This window comes from Rattus rattus, chromosome 3 (genome assembly GCF_011064425.1).
Source record: "Rattus rattus isolate New Zealand chromosome 3, Rrattus_CSIRO_v1, whole genome shotgun sequence".
NCBI lineage: Eukaryota > Metazoa > Chordata > Mammalia > Rodentia > Muridae > Rattus > Rattus rattus.
This window is the reverse complement of record NC_046156.1, coordinates 194,374,961-194,392,135: the sequence shown is the minus strand read 5'-3', so window position 1 is coordinate 194,392,135 and position 17,175 is coordinate 194,374,961. Positions and strand designations below refer to the sequence as shown.

At 46.0% G+C, this 17,175-nt stretch overlaps 1 protein-coding gene across 3 annotated transcripts in view; it reads right to left on the bottom strand.

The window, feature by feature from the left end:
* The window catches only part of Mast4 (microtubule associated serine/threonine kinase family member 4), a 590,118-nt gene that overhangs the window by 158,522 nt on the left and 414,421 nt on the right, over nucleotides 1-17,175 (bottom strand). The window contains exon 1 of one of the 3 annotated variants that reach the window (XM_032898967.1): nucleotides 7,898-8,584. The exons of 1 other annotated variant lie outside the window; for it this stretch is intronic. In XM_032898967.1, the coding sequence (XP_032754858.1) occupies nucleotides 7,898-7,989 (92 nt within the window). In that variant the 5' untranslated portion in view covers nucleotides 7,990-8,584. Of the gene's footprint in view, nucleotides 1-7,897; nucleotides 8,585-17,175 lie in introns of those variants that run through there. One more of the 3 variants, XM_032898968.1, reaches the window with a different exon arrangement.

The window sequence follows — 17,175 nt, the reverse complement described above, 5'->3', positions numbered from 1 at the left end:
TTCTCTAATAAGCACGCCCAACAGCTAAAACCCCCTCAGGTCCTGCTATTCTGTAACAGACTTAAGGTCAACATTTTAAAAAAATTACAGTCAAGTTCTTGATGGAACTCCCTAATTTCCAGGCAGAGAGAGGAGAGAGAAAACAGAAAGTACCAGAACTATGAAAAATTAACAGTCCGTGTGAACTTTTATTTAGAGATTTCTCTAGTTACAAAGTGTACCCATGTGTCATGAAAAACACCTTTGTGACTATTAATATATAGCCAACTTCTAGTCATAGAGAGTGATGGCTTCCAATGTACAGCATCCATCCACTTTCATCCCCATGGCCCCAGGCCCTTTTTTAAATATCTTGGCTCTCCTCCTTAACTTTCAAAGAGATTATTCAGTTACCATGATGTCACACTCAAATGACTAGATGACATCTAGTGAAGATAAGTAGTCAGGTTAAAATAAAATGCCTTCGTGTGTGCTCACATTAGAGTTGGGTGTGCACCGGACCATGTGGAGGAGGGTCCAGTTTGAATCTTTCCAAGGGAAGAGCTACTTTTATTCTAACCAACACACAGAAGACTGCCCACAGAGCTGTGCAGCCCCGGCCCAATCCCAAACCTTCTTCCTCTACAGACCATCTCCCAGCAGGGACTGAGGATTTCCTGATACCAGTATCCATCAGCTTCTTAAGTCTCTCTCGCAAAGCCTAGGACTCCCTTGCTTTAAAAGATATTATTTGAACTCCTGAAACGAATAGACATTTGTAAAGAAAACCAAGAAGAGCCTTGAAAGATTAGCACCTTCTATTCCACTGTCGACCTTCCCATATCTTACCACCCTGTCCCAGTACCCTGAATGTTAAAACAGCCAGAGAAGCACAAACCCGCTGCCCAGTTACAAGAAGAAGGCCTCGCACCTCCCCTCAAAGCATATGTTCCACATCCTCACCGTTTATTTTCAGTGCATTTTTTTTGAAACCTACTTTTTTCGCTTTATATATTCCTCCTCCGCTAGTATGCTACACCTAAACATTCCAGGGCTCCACTGACAATTTGGGAGCTCCTGTTCTGAGCCAGGCTTGCCTTGAACTCAGAGAAATCCACCCGCCTCTGTCTCCTGATTGCTGGGATCTGGTCAACCTTAAGGGGAACTGCAGGGTCTGTCAGAACTCCCCATCCTAGGTGTAAAGCCAGGCTCTCAGCAGACAGCAGTGAGAGCCATAAATGCCAAAATCTTGGAGTAGAGCCCTCTCTTCCCTGGATGGAATATTCAGGAAAAGGCTGGGCAGGGTGTGGTGGTGGGGGGCGGAGAGCTCTACAAGGCAGCTTCAGGGCACATTCGCCAAGCTGGAGCTGACTGGATAAGAGGATGACAGGGCGAGTCCTGAAGCAATAGGTGAGGTACAGTGGAGAACACGAAGACAGGAGAGGGATGAAAGGAAGCAGTTATGAAACAGGCCTGGGCAAGGCCAGGAGTGGGAGGAAATGGCTCAGGGACTCAGGGAGGGGCTTAGCCTGCAGGTCAGGCGTGGAGAGGCAAGGAGGGGCAACACGTGGGGCCCGGTTTCAGCCACCTGTGGAAACAGCTGCAGAGAACAGGACCAGTGCCAGGGCTCAGAAGGGAGCTCACAGACTTAGGCCCACTAAGGTCTGGGCTTTATGTGGGTGTACACGTGTGTCTGGCGACAGAGTCTCGCTACTTAGCCCTGGCTAGCTTGAAAGTTACCACATAGACCAAACTGGCCTTGAAATTGCAGCAATCCTCCTGCCTCTGACATTATAGGTGTAGGCTGCCACACCCAGATGAGTCAAGGCTTTAAAGTGAAACCCCAGCAGCGAGCTCAGAGGGGAGGGGAGGCGAGGTTCACAGGCTGCGGGAGGAACTTGAACTTTCAGGGAGGATGTGAAAAGGAAACTTCTGCCCCTGCCAATTCTGGCAATGAAGCAGCCACGGGAGTGAGCAACGGTGAGTAAGGGGATGTGATTCAGGAGCGAGGCTCCTGGGCTGCCTGAACGTATAAGGCTTGGCACCGTGATGCACGACCACTGGATTTAGCTGCCCACAGAAAGTGGTCACCACCCAATCTGCACTCCCTTGCTTCACTTCATCCCTTCTGGTCAAATGCCTCCTCAGAGGATCATGGGACAGCTGTCGATGCTGGGGGCACTGATGACCTCCCAACTTTGTGAGCCAGGGACAACACACCTGCACGCAGGTCACCCTTCACTCTTAGGGGACTTTCCCCCTTGGAAGTCATCTCTGCCCACTCTTCCAAGATACTGCTTCTCCTCCAGACTAATATACACCTCCCATGGTATAAATGATGATTTCCAGGTCAATGCCCTCTACCTAAATTCAACTTCCTGTCTGGGAACTTTCTTTTTGTCCTTCCTTCCTCGAGAGCCTTTGATGTCCCCAGACAGTGGCCCCCAAAGGTTTCCCAAAGTCTTCAGTCTCCCTTTAAATATTACCTTCTCAAAAGACCTTCCCCTAGCCACGTAATTTAAAGCGGTCCCCACTCCACGCCCACCAGGTGACTCGCTCTCTCTCCTGTGCTCTTGCTTACAGCTGTGGGAAGACTGACCTCAGTTTGGCAATGGGCTTTTCTACATCTCTGTTTACTGGGGAGGCTGACACACTGTCTGACTTATTCACTACAGTATCCTTTGCCTCAGAGTTCATTCCTGAATGCAGGAATGAATTCCCTGTGGCCCTCTGAACCTAACCAAAACTCCACAAATGTGGTTTTAACTGTCTGGGGAGGGATATAAGAAGCAACTCCAGGTATACCCGACCCCTTCTTCCATTCCCCATGTTTGCAAGTTTGCTGACCACCACCAAGATGGCCCTCAAGCCAATTCGGATCCTAGCAACTTCACAACCTTAACTTCTCTCCTAGGCAGTAGATCCTTTCTTTTAAACTTACAAAGTTTCAGCTCGGATAATGCAACAACGGTTTAATGACTGACTGGTGTGGAGATCTCACCCAGCTTCCAGGCCAGTCACCCCCTCTCCCCGACTGGATTAAGGACAGGCTCCCTCACCCATCCCCATGTTGTAATGACAGTGGTGATGTCAACAGCTAAGATTTATTCAGAGTTTTTATTCACCGGTAATTGCATTAGGAAAATAAAGGACGCATTAGCCAAGCCGGAGCTGCTGAGAGATGAGAGCCTAGCAGGATGAGGAGCTTTGGTAAGGATGAATGGAAGGAGGAACGAAGCTCACACACATACTAATTCAATAAGTAACTTACTTATCCCTATTTCAAAGATGGAGATGCTTTCAAGAAAGCGAACTTGTCCAACACCACAGGCACCAGAATTAAACTCAACTGCACTAAATTCGGATCCAGGCTCCTCCTCCTTGCCTTCTACACGTTTTGTGCCAGCAGCGTCCAGCTACAGTCTGGTGCTTTCTGCTCTGACAATGTGTGTAGTCTTTTCTGATCTCTGTGTGGCCACAGCCATTGAGCTTTCATTCACACCATTTCTACTCCCTTTGGGAAGGCACTATGCTCTCTGCGAAATAGCAATGTACGTTTCAGAACATCCTCAACTGGTGTGTGTGTGTGTGTGTGTGTGTGTGTGTGTGTGTGTGTGTGTGTGTGTGTATGTGCATGGTGTCTCTCCTCTGCGCTGAGCATGCTTGCGGCTCACTGCGCCTTGGAAATACTCTCAGCTCTGGTTTACAAGGTTTTCCTGGCATGTTTCACAGAAGGCACGCATGGGACTTTCAGCTTTGAGTCACCTACCCAGATACAAGCTAGGTACTTAAAAGATGTAGATTTAACTGGACTTTCGATAAAAGAGGTTACTGCAAATTTACCGACACGCTGAATGTTGGGGCAAAAGAAAAGTCTGTTTTCCACCTTTCTCATATATGCACAATCAAACAAACAAACAAATAGCCCTCACTGAGGGCTGGAGAGATGGCTCAGTGGTTTAGAGCACTGACTGCTCTTCCAGAGGTCCTGAGTTCAAATCCCAACAACCATCTATAATGAGATCCAATTCCCTCTTCTGGTGTGTCTGAAGACACCTCCAGTGTGTGTGTGTGTGTGTGTGTGTGTGTGTGTGTGTGTGTGTGTGTGTGTGTATGTGTGTGTGTGTGTGTGTGTATGTGTGTATATATATATACACAAACCTCACTGAACACTATGGATGTTTCTGAAGTGTTTATAAAGAGTCAGTATATTTTGTTAATTATGACAGTTAGAAAAGCCTTGCATGCACCTGTTGCTCAGAAAGACACTAAGAAATGTAAATTCACCAAATTGAGGGGAAAACAAACCGGTAGCAACAAAGTTTCTTTTATTTCTTGGTTCTTACAAGTTGGAGTCTCAAGAGGGAGAATTTGCTTGAAAGGATTAAGCAGAGTAGGAATTGGCATCGGTAAAAGTTTTGGTGATTTGGTGAGGAGGGGCGGCCACGACAGTTTGGAGCCTACCATCACACCAAGGACAACACCGCAGACAAAAACCAGGCACTGCCAGGCCTGCTGGAGCAGTGGTTTTCAACCTGCAGGCTGTGACCCCTTCGCAGAGTCAAACGACATTCTGACGGGTCCCATGTCATACACCCGCATATTGGATATGTGCATTATATGGTTCACAACATAGCAAAATTACAGTTATGAAGTAGCAACAACATGGGAACTGAATTAAGGATCTCGGCATTAGGAACATTGAGAACCACTCCTCTAGAGCCTCTCGGGTCAAGCAAAGGCCCATTCAGAAACTCAGCAGCAGGTGACCCAGAGGTGGCTACAGGATACCTGACCTCCTCCTCCCCCAGTTCTTAATCGGATGGGAAGAGAAAATGCACAAGGACAGAGGTGCTGACAGATCCAGGCAGCTCCTTGCCATCCTGGGGGGATTCTCGATGAATGCTACAGCTGCCGGGCTATGAAGTTAGAGCTGCACCCTGAGTTCCATTCTGAGCTGAGATGCTGGGGAGAGCCTGTCTATGAAGATCAGATCTGTGTCTCCCAATGGAGATGGCCTTGAGAAAGTGGGGGAAGGCGAAAGGGGGTAAAGACAGCTCCACATGGACCCACCCAAGGGACTCTGAGCTGTAAGGCAAAGCGGTAACGAATCAAGTGTAGATCCAGGTAACTCATTCCTCCCATGTCTGAGCCATGTTTGCGATAATAAGGATTATGGTACGATCCTAAAGATGTGTGTGTGGAAGCAAATCTGGGAGTCCCTTTCCCCAAGAGCTCCAGGAGTTATAGGCCAGGGAGGACTCCAAGTTAAAAGAGAACAACAGTTTCTGTGAGACAAGAAACTAATAAGCCAGTGCCATACTCGACCAGCAAGGCAACTGTGATGTTGGCTTGTACAGAGAGTGGCGGCATCTGTCATAACTAGGTTTTTAAAGGTATAAGTTAGGAAGCGCCCGGTCTTTCACAGCACAGGAATAAAGAATTAGATCAATTAAGAGACATCTCTAAAGGGGAAGACCACAGTGTAAGTGCACACTTCCCATGTCAGCTGAAAGACACAGCTGAAATGCACATCCACATGCACACGCCCAGGGGAAGGGGCACTGCCCTTCAATATTCTAATGTATACACGAGTCGAGCTCCCTGGGAACTCAAAATCCAAACGGCCAGAAAATCATAAACTTTGAGTATATTCAAAAGTTTCGGGGTTTAGAGTAGTTTCCAATTGGAGATGTTCAATCAGTGAGGTCTGTGCACACATTCCAAACTCCAAAATACCGGAAATCAAAAGTATATTGTTCCTGAGCATTCTGAATCAGGGATATTAGTAAGCAGGGAGAAAGCTTGACCTGTTACTTAGACAATACCTAGATGGATGGCTGGAAAGATGTCTGTGGGCAATTTCCAAACTCCACATTCCTAGAAAGGGAGAAGAAAGGCTTTTTTTTTTTCTTTCTTGAACTGAAGACAGGCACATGACTGGGAGGGAGCGGGGGAGAAAACAGTCGTCCTCACTCTCCTCACCTAGGTTACATCAGACTTAATTGGAGTGACCAGGCTGGACCAGATGTTATCCTAAGTCAGGTCTGTCCAGCCTGAGAATTCCTTTAGACTCTTTCAAAAGGCCTAGCAACAGGTGGGCGGGGATCAGGAAAAAAGGTTCCACCTGCTTTTCAGGACCAGACACACAGGTAAGGGCAGGGCCTCCTTATCTCTCCAAGAACTGGCTCCAGGTTAGGGGAGAGTCGTGCCACAGCCAGAACTGCCCCGCTGGGCAAGAGCAAATGCTTTAATCAAAACAAGCAGATGAGAACCTTAGTATTGAGCATGGCAAGACACGACGGCCCGTTCATAGAGACCCTGTATTTCTCCCCAACTTTATGTGTTATGTTGAAAACTTGGGATCGTGGCGGGCACAGTGTGAAGAGACTGGAGATGGCCAACACTAAGAGACTAAGAGATTATCTGAACACAATTATATCTCGAAGCAAGAAAAGCAGCCACATGCCTTGATGAATCCTGTAAGATTCAGGAGACATCAGCACTGTTCAAATTACAATAATAATATGATTTTAAAGCCTTCCAACTCTCTCTCTCTCTCTCTCTCTCTCTCTCTCTCTCTCACACACACACACACACACACACACACACACACGCCTGCCTTGGGAACTTGTGATCTGTGGATGTACATATATTAAGGAGCACTCTAAAGTGAAAGAAAAAGGTAAGCAAAAGAAAAATGGCCAAGTTTTTGAAAGTGCTTCCCATTTGCATCTGCACTACACATAGCCGCAGGTATCCCTCCACAGGAAGAACCATTTTCTCTAAACAGCAGAGCACAGAGATTACAAAGTTCCAAATCTGATAGTCCGTGTCCTGTTTATGTGACTGGGCTGCTTCAAGCATGTTCCCATGTGCATGCCACGCCAAATTTTGATTTAAAAAACAAGCAAACAAGCAAGAATCTGTACATATATAGTATGGAGGGCGTAGCTCTCTAAAACCACACTAATGTCACTTTTTGTTTTGGACAGAAGTGGGATGAGACATGCCTCCTTCCAATCACGGCTCGCTCCAGCTGTCTGCAAATGCATCCTGACCTCCCTCTCACTTGCAACGTCAACCCTACCTCAACTCTCAACAAACTGTATCCCACCCACATCGATTCTGTCATATATATATATATATATATATATATATATACACACACACACACTACATATATTACATATACATACATAATATGTTATATTACACGTACATATATAAGATACGATATATCACATATATCACACACATATAATATGTTATATGTTGCATATATTACATACAAGTATAATATGTTATCTAATTACACACATGCACACAACACACACATATAATATATACATATACATATATATATATGAAAGACTGGCTTTATATCAGTAATAAATGTCAACCAAACGATAAAAAGTCAAAATGTCAAAGTTGTACAGATCTTTAAAAGCAATCACTGTGAAATAGGCTTACTTGGGTTATGGCTGCAACACAGATTCACATCTTATGATTGGTAGGTGGAATATCTAACATAGGGGGAGCCTCTGGAAGGCTCTGTAAGGAATGGAAGGCTCTGTAAGGAATGCCAGTAGGCCCAGGTCCAGGTGAATGAAATGATAAAAATACAAGGATTTAAATGGACAGAGACAAAGAGCCCCTCTGCAAGGCAGGGGCGCAAGGCAATGCCTGAACATCTACACTGCAAAAGAATTCTGAGCCGCGCACTCATGGAACCCCCAGGAAACCCCACCGAGGAGAGGAACAACAGAAACAGAGACCACCCCCCACCCCCCGCAAGGCACAAACTTTTCAAACTGCCACCAACAAACAAAATACAAGATGCAAAGGAACTCCGGCAGCCCCCAGCCTCTGGTACAGAGAACACTCCCTGCTCCAGGGGAAGATCCCGCGTTTTTACCTTTGTGTGCGCCGAAGTCTGTTCCCACTCCTCAAATGAGGCAAAGTAAAGTTTGAGAGCACAGTCCAGAAATTGGGGTCAGACATATCCATTTCTTTCTTTCTTCAATTCACTGTGAGTTCAAGGCCATGGGATCAAAACGGAGATGGGGAGAAATAAAAATAAAGGAAAAAAAAAATCCCAATTATCTGCTCACTCCCTCCAGAGAAAACGTGCGGTGAACTGTGGTCTCGGGAACAACTCAGAGCCTGACTGAGAATTGCCCGTCCCGTGCTGGCCTTTAATTAATGCACAGCCATCTGAAAGGTTCAGGAAACTTACTTCCTCTTGTGTTTGCCCTCTCCTAGGAAGCCTTGGCCAGCTATAAACAGTAATTACAAGAGTTTAGCCTGCGTTCGGCTCAAAATGCTGTCTCCGTGTGATTCAGTCCAAGGTACTTTGTCATCTGTTTGGCAGATACCATTTGCAGCTCCTGGAGGGGTGGAGTGGTAGGAGGAGGACTATTTTAAGTCTATGGTTCCGGGAGGCTGTTGCTTATCAGCAAACCCATTCACATCCGAACATGCCCAGTGCGAAGCAGCTTCCTTTTAGCGTCTACATACAAGGAAAAGAATTTGAACGCAAAAGCTGCTCCTGCCCTCCCCTTCTGGGGGGGAAAAAAACCAACACCATGGAAACTTGAAAGCACTTTTAGAAAATTGACCTATGGGAGGACTTGAATCTGACACCTTTCTGTAGGATCCAGTTGGAAGGCGGGTGGCTGGGCTCTGGCTCGGCCCCCAAGCTGGGCCTCCAGGGGGGAAAGAGAGCGCCCCGGTGTACTCTGCCCTGGAGCAGGCGCAGGGCTGGAGCATCTTCGCAGCTCCCCCCATCACAGAGCCTGAAATGGATCGGTCCCTCAAAAATAAATAAATAAGTCCAGCTGCTGCACCGGAACACTAGTGTGTGCTGTGCACACCTGAAAAGCTTGGGTGATTCACCATAGGATGAGGCACAATTGTGGCGCTCAGAGGGAAGTCCCTGATGACTCCAGAGGTGACGCTACCTGTTGTCTGGGAGAAGCATGCTCACGCCAAGCCACCACACTTACCAAAAACAAACAAAAAAAAAAAAAAAAACCCTCAATGACACAAAATACACGAGTTTATATCCATTTGATGGGTGACTACCGTGCACACCTGTTTGGCCTCACGGATTCGAAAGACGTCAATTATCACCTATGACATGCAAATATACTCCTTGGCACTGATTTAGCAACGTGAATTCCTTTCCCTCCCAGTATGTTAAGAGTTTGAAGGAAAGGAACACAGGAAAAGGGTGAATCTGATTGTTACTCATGGGGGGGGGGCGTAGGGGGGAAGCATGATATTTAAATAACTTCCCAAACCGCAAATGTTTGTTCAAAAGTATATAAAGAAAAAAAAAAAAAAGAATTTAAGTTAGTACATTTAATTTAATATTAGATCACATATTATTAAGTTTTGTGATCCACAGAAATATTTTCTCACCCAAAGACTCCCAAAGGGTTTGACGGTATCCCTCCTACAAGGCATTCATATACACAATCCCATTTTTTCTAGAGTCTCCTCAGATCTTTGAGACTCACAAAAATAAAGGAAAATGCATAGAATCCACCCAATTTTACACAGGAGAAACTGGGGCCTTGAGCAAGGAGTGACACAAACAAACAACCTGCGACATTTTCTAAGATCCTAAAAGCTTCGGTTGGCTGTCTTTGCCCTCTCAGTACCATCCCCCGTGCCTGCTTTTCGGCTTTTAATGTTTTGAGGTATAGCTACCCTTCTGCATCGATAGCTTCAAGCATACTAAGACTAAAAATATATAAAAATATATAAATGCTATGCTGGTGCACACTTGGCTCTTCGGCACCCAGAGAAAGCTGAGAGGAACCACCGCCTGGGTTCTAGGACCGTCTGCTCTGCATAGCAAGACCCTGGCTCAAGAACACAAAACCAAAGAAATAATAACACCACCAAACCCTGCGAATAAAATTGTGTGACTAGTGAACAGGTGTGGGCTCTTTTCTTGTTCGTACTTCCAAAACAATGTTATATACCATCTATTTCCTCAGGATACACGTTTTATATTGAACATTACCTAGAGATGGTTTTACCATAGGTGGGAGGACACGTAGAGTTCACATGCACATAATCTGTATTATAAAAATTTGGTTAACATCTTTAAATGTTCTTTATTTTGGGTGTATGCTCATACTAGTTCGTCTTTATGTGCCCCGTGTGCACACAGGTACCCTCTAGTGGCCAAAGGAAGTCATCCTGTCTCCTGAAACTGAGATTACAGACAGTTGTGAACCACTAAATGTGGGTGCTGGGAACTCAATCTGCAAGAGCAGTAAGTGTTCTACACTGCTGAGCCTTCTCTCCAGCCCCATTTACAGGAGGCTTGAACATCACTGGTCTCTGGGATCATTTGAGATCCCAGGATGTGGACGTGTACGTCATGGATACCCAGAGGTGACTGGCTACTCTAAGTGGTGCAAAGTGCACTCTAAAAAGTGTAAAGAAACCCATGCTGTAGTTGAGTTTCTCTCTAGTGACACTATAGCCTGGGCCATTCTTTGGTTTTGAGGCTTTCTTGTACTTTGGAAAATGTCTGGCAACATCCCACCTCTGGATAGCAGAGGTGCCCATCAAAAATGTCTGCAGACACTACCAATGACTTTTTGTTGGCAGTCACTGTTTTAAATAATGTCTCCCTCTGAGAAAGGCGTCATATTGTCTTTGATTCTGGCCCCAACACTTAATCTAACCTTAAGCAAGTCACTTAATCTCTGCCTATTTTCCCTAATTGTAACATAGATCCATAACAGAACCAACCTCTGGGAGTTGGCATACAAAAATGAGAATGAGATAACCCATCTAAAACCCCTCCATGTAATGTCTGTGGTGAGTCAGTGCTGACAACATGAAGAATCTAAAGGAACATTTCACTCAATGAGGTAATCCTGGAGTGAAGGGCATTCCAGAATGTTCTGTACCCTCCATTGCCCTGAGAAGTAGGTCTCCCCAGATAGCAGCCACATGGCATTTACTTGGCTACTGTCTGCTGCCTTCCCTGTGAGACTGTGAGTTTCTCAAGGTGAAGGCCAGATTATATTGATCTCTGTATTTCCAGAACCAAATAGTCCCAGACTTACACGGCCATTTTTAGAGATGCTTTTTGTATAGAAAGTTCTACTATCCACGTGTCTACTCTGTCTCCTACGATACAGAAAATTGACCAGTATGAAGAGATCCATCAATACTCTCACAGAACCCTGAACTCTCAATAGTCCTATAACAATGTTATAAAATTCTGAAGGCTTTCTCTTACCAGTCTTTGTCACCAAGAGATGCAAGGATTTTTGCAGTACAAACATAGTTTAGGTCCTAGCACGACTTCGGGAAATATCACAGGCGAACACAAGGAGAACTCCCCTTTGAGTGCCGTCTCTACATTCCACAGACAGACCAAAGATTCTCTGAGCTTGCTGATGAAGAGGGGCACTGTAGGCTGCCAGAGAAGAGCAGTCAAGGTTGCGAGAGAGGATTTGAAATTATGCTAGAAAAATCGTGAATTTGGGTATCTTTCTGCTGAAAGCAGAGAACGTTTGAGGGATAAGAAAGAGCTGACCACGAATATTAAAAAAAGACTGTATGAAACTAGGTTTGCATCCACAGAAGGAAAAGGTAGAGGAAGGAGAGTCAGGTTTCCAAGAGGAGTTCTTAGTCACAAGTTGGGAGGATATACACAGGCTGAGAATTCAGCTCTGGACGGGTTTAAGTAAGACCTGATGTCTTTACTTCCCAACTCTCCTATTCTCCATAACCTTTCTACAAAGTTCATTTTGTTGGCGTTGCCTACGAACATGGCAACAACTAAAATGGGTACACTGATATAATCGAAGCTTTATTTTTTTTAAAGACTTATTTATTCTATATAACTACACTGTAGCTGTCTTCAGACACACCAGAAGGGGACATCGGATCCCATTACAGATGGTTGTGAGCCGCCATGTGGTTTCTGGGAACTGAACGCAGGACCTCTGGAAGGGCAGTCGGTGCTCTTCACCGCTGGCCCACAGCTTTGTTTTTCCTCTTCACTGCCTCTGCTTTCCACTTTGAGGGATTCCTGAAACTCTCAGATACTAGCAGCTATTGTTAAAGGTTTAAAAATTATGTATATCAAAGTACGGACGTGCATCTATGTGTGCAGGCACTGAAAGAGTCCAGAGGAGGGGCCCAGGAGAGCCAGGATCTGAGGTCACAGATCACTGTGAGCACCCTGACATGGGTGCTAGAAATCAAATTCTAGTCCTCTGCAAGAGTAGTCCATGCTCTTAAGTGCTGTCCACCATCTCTCTGGACCCAACGCCGGTCAAGTTTAACTAAATATATTTGATCATTTTCACGAAAAGGGTGTGGGAAAATTCGGATTTAGCTGAAAACGTAAGACTAGGTAAAGTACCCACACAGCTAGCTAACACAGAGCGAGTACTTGAGAGATTCCCACACTCACTGATGATAGGAGTGGGCGTGACACTCAAGTGTAACCTGTCTTCTAACCTGTATGACTTGATTTAGTAACCTATGATTCAGGAGACAAGGCAGTCGGTAAACACAGGATTGAATTTGTCAGAATTACTGACATTTTCCTACAGACAAAATAATGATATGGATGGAAGAGGAAGCACGGTTGAGTTGCAGCTGCCAAAAAGCTGCTGAACTAAGAAGGAGCTGAGCCTTCGAAGTCCTGAAGAGCATAGTTGGTCTCGGCCAATACATGGACACTCAGCAAGGTTTCTACTTATTGGACAACCACCAAGCCAGTACAGCGGTGGGTGCAGTCTGGGACCCAGACTTCTCATTCATTCATCAAAATGTCACCAACAGCCACTGCTTTTCCAAGGAAGGGAAAATGAGATGGGGAAATAAGCCTGTCATCCTATTGGGAGGCCAGCTCTGGAAGAAATGGGTAGAAAGTAGAAGGTCTAATCCTTCATGATTCATTTTCCTCATACATTTTTTACAGACTTTTTACTCTCCCTCCAGATGCCCCGTGCCCAAGCAGAACAGTATTAAAAAGTATCTGTGGACTCCTTTGTGTGTAGTACATAGAGATTAATTTTCCTGGGCCTAGGTGTTAGGACTAGGGGGCTTTCAAGAATCCGTGTCTGTGTATCTATATCCATGGAGGACATTGAGTTTTCCGTGAAGACTACCTGATCCTGACCTAGTGGCGATTCTGATGTAAATTCGCTTGACTCATTCCTATCCCTGCGTTCAGCTCCTAAACATGACTATTGCTCAAGGCTGTTCACATCGGTAAGTCCATTAGCTCAGGCTTCTAAATGCCCTGCTGAACTTAAGGGAGGAGGTCTGATATGCACAGTGACTTTTCTAAGTGAGGAAGCCCCCCCACACACACACACTATAGAATTGAAACAGGATCAAAATACAAAAATGTAGAAAACTATATAAAGAAAGGATGATATACACAGGAGGGAAAAAAAAAGAACACGATAAACAGCCGGAAGATGGAGACTCTCTTTGTGTTATTAAACAAGTGGGTGCTTACAATGTTCAACTGTAAGAAAGATACATGGACTGGGAGGGGTAATGAACTGGTTAGGGATACATCTGAATGCTGAAACCCATGGCAGACAACGATCAGGTTGTATCACCCTAGGAAAAGTGGGGGGGAAAAAAATAAAGTATCATAAATTCAGATGCAGAGTCCTAAAGTTATTGGGAAAGACAAATAGTCAATTTCTCTTCCCAATAGTCAATCAGAGAGCTGTATAATCCTCATGGTTGGCATGAAGAATATGTTCTAAACGGTGGCAGGACAGAATGCAGAGGAGATGAAATGGGAAAGAGTGTCATGTGTCCCACTCTGACCTTAGGACAGCAGAAGATCGGAAAGGTAGCAGACAGGCAGTAACTTCAATGGGTTAGGCCCGGGGAGCAGGCAGGGAAGCACTTCTAAGGAGGAAATTCTCTGCTGTGTCAATCAGAGGACGGGCCTGTGAAAAAGACCTCAACTGAGGTGGATAGAGCATCCTCTGCCCCCAAGAGGACAACGGGGCACACTACCAGAAAAGGACTTAGGAGGAGGCTCCTGGGAGATCCATAGCTGAGAGGTGTAGTGATCTGAATGAGAATGGCCTCCAGAGGCTCTTATAGTTGAACAGTTGGTACCCTGTTGGGAGAACTGTGTGGGAAGGATTAGGAAGCATGGCCTTGCTGGAGGATGTGTCACTGGGGTCAAGCTTAAAGATTCCAAGAGCCCTCTTCTGTCTCTTGCTTGTAGATCAGATATAAGTTCTCACTGCTGTTCCAATACAATTTGCCTGCCTGCCTGCTGCCTGCTGCCTGCTGCCTGCTGCCTGCTGCCTGCTGCCTGCTGCCTGCTGCCTGCTGCCTGCTGCCTGCTGCCTGCTGCCTGCTGCCTGCTGCCTGCTGCCTGCTGCCTGCTGCCTGCTGCCTGCCTGCTGCCATGCTGTCTTAGTCAGGGTTTCTATGGCTGCACAAAACATAACCAAGAAGCAAGATGGGGAAGAGAGGGTTTATTTTGCTTAAATTTCCACATTACTGTTCATCACTAAAGCCAGGACAGGAACTTACACAGGGTAGGAACTTGGAGGCAGGAGCTGATGCAGAGGCCATGGATGGCTTGCTACTTACTGGCTTGCTTCCCCTGGCTTGCTCAGCTTGCTTTCTTACAGAACCCAGGACTAGGGATGGCCCCACCCACACTGGGCTGGGCCCTCCCACCCTTGATCGCTCATTGAGAAAATGCCTTGCAGCTGGATCTCATGGAGGCATTTCCTCAAGGGAGGCTCCTTTCTCTGTTGTAACTCCAGCTTGTGTCAAGTTGACACACAAAGCCAGCCGGTACACACGCTCCTTGCCATGATGGTCATGGACTCTGACTGTCTGGGACAGTGAGCCCCCAGATTAAATGCCTCCATTTATAAGTTGCCTTGGCTATGATATCTCTTCACGGTGATAGGAAAGTAAGGCAGATGGGCTTTGTGACTCTAAAACAGCTGTCTGGAATGCACACCAGCAAATCGAAATCCCATGAACCTCTAACAGGCTACCAACATAACCACAGAACAGAGAGCAAGTCTTGGAGGGCGATGCCCTCTTCTCATAAACAGGAAGACCTCGCACACAGAGCAAGACTAAACCTTCCTTGCCTCAGGATTGTACTCGGCAGCCATTTGCTCTAGGCAGTCTTTGTGTAAGCCTAACACCCACGGTGGGTTAGGTACATCTCTCTATTGTCTGGGCTCTATCCCAGACAAGGGTTCAGTCACTATCAATATCCAGATTTGCTTCAGATCAGTTCTCCTCAAGAAGACAGCTCCTCGCAGGCTGGGGCCATGCCGCTTTCGTCTTTAAATCTTTAATACCATCACTGAGCAGAATGTTAAAACAAGAGAGAAGAGGAAGAGAAGACGGCGAGGTGACCGAAGGTGAAGAACGAGAGGCACGTGGGGCTCAGCAAAGGTAAGAAGGCCGCGAGGATGAGCTCTCTCACAGGTAAGGAGGCAAGGACAGCACAGTTACTGCCAGAAGCCTGATACTCTGAACAACGACCCTATTCCTGTCTCAGAAAGCTTTGCCTGCCTGCTCCTATTTCAGCCTCGCAGATCCGTAAGTCCATTCCATTATTTATATGTAATGTACCCATGATGAACATCTATTACCTCAGACTCAAAAGCGCCACAACATAGGGGCCTATGCATATGCATCTAATTGCGAGAGGGTGGAGGTGCTGCGATCGGTTGCGGACGAGATGCTAAGTGATTTTTTTGATCGTAACACTGGACCCTAGTCAGTAAGGGGTACATCTCGGTGTGGAGTTAACTTCAAGGACATGGTGCTACTTGATCCAGAAGCCTGGGTCCAAGGTGCATCATTTCTCATTCAGCTCCGGAGAATGAATTACAGTGCAATTATAAAAAGTGACAATTTGGTTGAGGCGGGTCAGCGTGGTTATATTTAGCCCTTTAGAGCTGACACCAAGGCCTTCTCTGTAATGTAAGATTATGGTTAATTTATCAGTTCATCTTTTCTCGAGTATTTTTTTCCTCCTTCAGGCCAGATAACCGTGAGAATTACCCCATTAAAAGGAGAGGAGGGAGTTGTGGTGAAGGTACCACAAAGGAATATGCAGACAGAGGTAGAGATGGTGTTTCTGCAGTGAGCAGACGTCCACTCGACTGTTAAAACCTGATCCAAACCGTCACGAAACAGGACATGTTGGCGACGACACGGGAGTTAGCCGACTAGTTCCCAAGCAGGGTTAGGGTGAGTTTCTGTTAAGTCACATCATCGTTACGCCAGAAGTTTTTGAAGTAATATTAATTCACTGGGAGATAAACAGAATGTCAAGTCATGAAGAGCTGTCACAGAAATGTGATCAAAAAGATCAGATGTCATTTTTACCTAATTGGGAAAGATTAAAATGTGATAGCATTTAATGTCCACAAGGACACAGGGAGACCAGGACTCTGTACTGATTCTGCTCTAGAATCAATCTGGAAGGTGACGATACACGTATCTACACATACACTACACACATACACAAACATCGATTGCTAAATCAACCTGCTTCTCTCTTAGGCTTGAAAACCATCCATAGTGGTTTGAATAGGTATGGCTCCCACAGACTCTCGAGTTTGAATGCTTGGCACACAGGGAGTGACACTATTAGGAGGTGTGACCTTGTTAGGATAGGTGTGGCCTTGTTGGAGGAAATGTGTCACTGTGAGGGAGGTGGGCTTTGAGAGCAGCCTTTAAGCTCCACCCAGGGTAGAACAGCCTTTTCTTGGCTGCCAGGATGTAGAACTCTCGGCTCTCCCTCTAGCACAGTGTCTGCCTGGATGCTGCTGTGCTTCCTGCCATGATGATGACGGACTGGACCTCTGAAACTTTATGCCAGCCCCAGTTAAATGGTGTCCCACCATAAGAGTTGCCTAGGTCATAGTATTTCTTTGCAGCAATAAAACCCAAACTAAGACAACCTCTTATAATAAAGACAAACAAGGTCCACTCCTGGTTATGATTAAACCTCTTGAGAGGGCTAGGCTGACTCCATGACAGGTTTCAAACTGGCAGAGGATGAGGCCTAAATCTCTGTATCCCAGAACTGGGCGAGTCCAAGCCAGTTCAGGCCTCAGAAGCTGCCCGGCCACCTGGCCTGAGGCGAGGACAGTGGGGCAGCTGCAGTTTCCAGACTTCCCC